The 1,463-nt window shown below is 24.9% G+C and overlaps 1 protein-coding gene across 1 annotated transcript in view; it reads left to right on the top strand.

Moving 5' to 3' along the window:
• LOC102671592 (homeobox protein prophet of Pit-1) overlaps positions 1-1,291 on the top strand; it is a 41,275-nt gene extending 39,984 nt beyond the window's left edge. Inside the window, exon 6 of the mRNA XM_031513522.1 lies at positions 1,003-1,291. Within this exon, the coding sequence (XP_031369382.1) occupies positions 1,003-1,109 (107 nt within the window). The 3' untranslated portion in view covers positions 1,110-1,291. The remainder of the gene's footprint in view (positions 1-1,002) is intronic.
• The last annotated feature ends 172 nt before the right edge of the window (positions 1,292-1,463 follow it).

Raw genomic sequence — 1,463 nt, 5'->3', positions numbered from 1 at the left:
TTTTTTTTTTGTTGTGTAATTATTTATTAATTATTTAAGGTGTTGGTCTAAAATTATTAAATAACTCAGTAAAATGTTGAACCGGAAATGACGAGATCGGACATCCGTGCAAATATTCGTTCGTTCAGTCCAAGACGTTTTCCCCATTTCCGCTCAAGCGCCGTCTTACATCATTTCCGGTGCAAGATGGAATATCGCTTTAAAATCAAATCAAGACTATTCGCGAATTGCCTACTCACTAGTGTTGGTGTTCTTATTCGAGTATCGAGTGTAGGTCTTCGCTCAATATCTTTGATTCTTATAATGATTTAACGTTTTAATTTGATGGAAAATCAAGTGATTAATGATAAACCTTTTGGAAAATTTATTAAATCGAATCCTTGAATTATTAATTCTAATATAAGAGAAAAGAAATTTACTTTCGTTTTTCAATCGCTTTTAATGAAGAAATGACAATGAATATTTTATTTTTTTTTAGCATTAAATATTATTAAATTCTTAATCAAAATACACATACACACACACACACACACACACAAAAGAAAAAATATATAGAATATATATTTTATTATATTAATTAAATATATATATAAAATATATATTTATTTACATATATAGAATTGAATCTTGGTAATTCAAATCTCAAGATCAGATCTAAAATCCAAAGATAAATTAAATAGAAAATAAAATAAATTAAATTGAATAGTTTCCAAAGATATCTATGAATATATTAACATTTTGTGCATAATATATATATTATGAATTAAATCATTTTTCAATATTTAATTTGAACATTTAAATTGAAAAAATTTTTTTTCCTAAAATGATCAAATTAAATATTTATAAAATATTTAGATTTAAAAAATACTACAATATTTTAATTCATGCAAGTCCAATTAATACCAAAATTAATAGACAGTTTTAATGAAACTAATAATTGAAAAGAGTAATAATAGTCATATAATAAAAAATAAGATAAATTAATTTATTGCTTTATTTCAGGAATGTCAGCTGAAGATGAATGGTACAACAAAAGTATTTCCGCTCTGAGAATGAATACGGCACATCATCCTAACCTCGCTGCACCAATGCTACAATATCAAACATAATTGTAAACATATACGAATGGATGATTCGACGAAATCGTTATGAAATATCTTCATTCAGACAATTAAAAACGTGTTGTCAAGAGAAGAAGAGGAAAAAGTTGTTTCAAAAATACTATGAAGCATTAAATTAAGAAAAAAAAAGTGAAACGAAATCAAATTAAATCATGTGACATTTTACACAAAAAAAAAAAAGAACGAAAAATTCGAATTTCCAATAGACACGAAAATAAATAATCGTGTTTTCATTTTAACGTCTTACCAGGATTATTCATTTATTAATAATATTATTGATAGAGAAATCAGTCCTGACTATTGCGTTCAAATTAAGAGATATCACCTGACATTTCATCATAA

Source organism: Apis dorsata, unplaced genomic scaffold (genome assembly GCF_000469605.1).
Source record: "Apis dorsata unplaced genomic scaffold, Apis dorsata 1.3 scaffold_660, whole genome shotgun sequence".
NCBI classification, from domain to species: Eukaryota; Metazoa; Arthropoda; class Insecta; order Hymenoptera; family Apidae; genus Apis; species Apis dorsata.
This window is presented reverse-complemented; position numbering and strand designations above follow the sequence as displayed.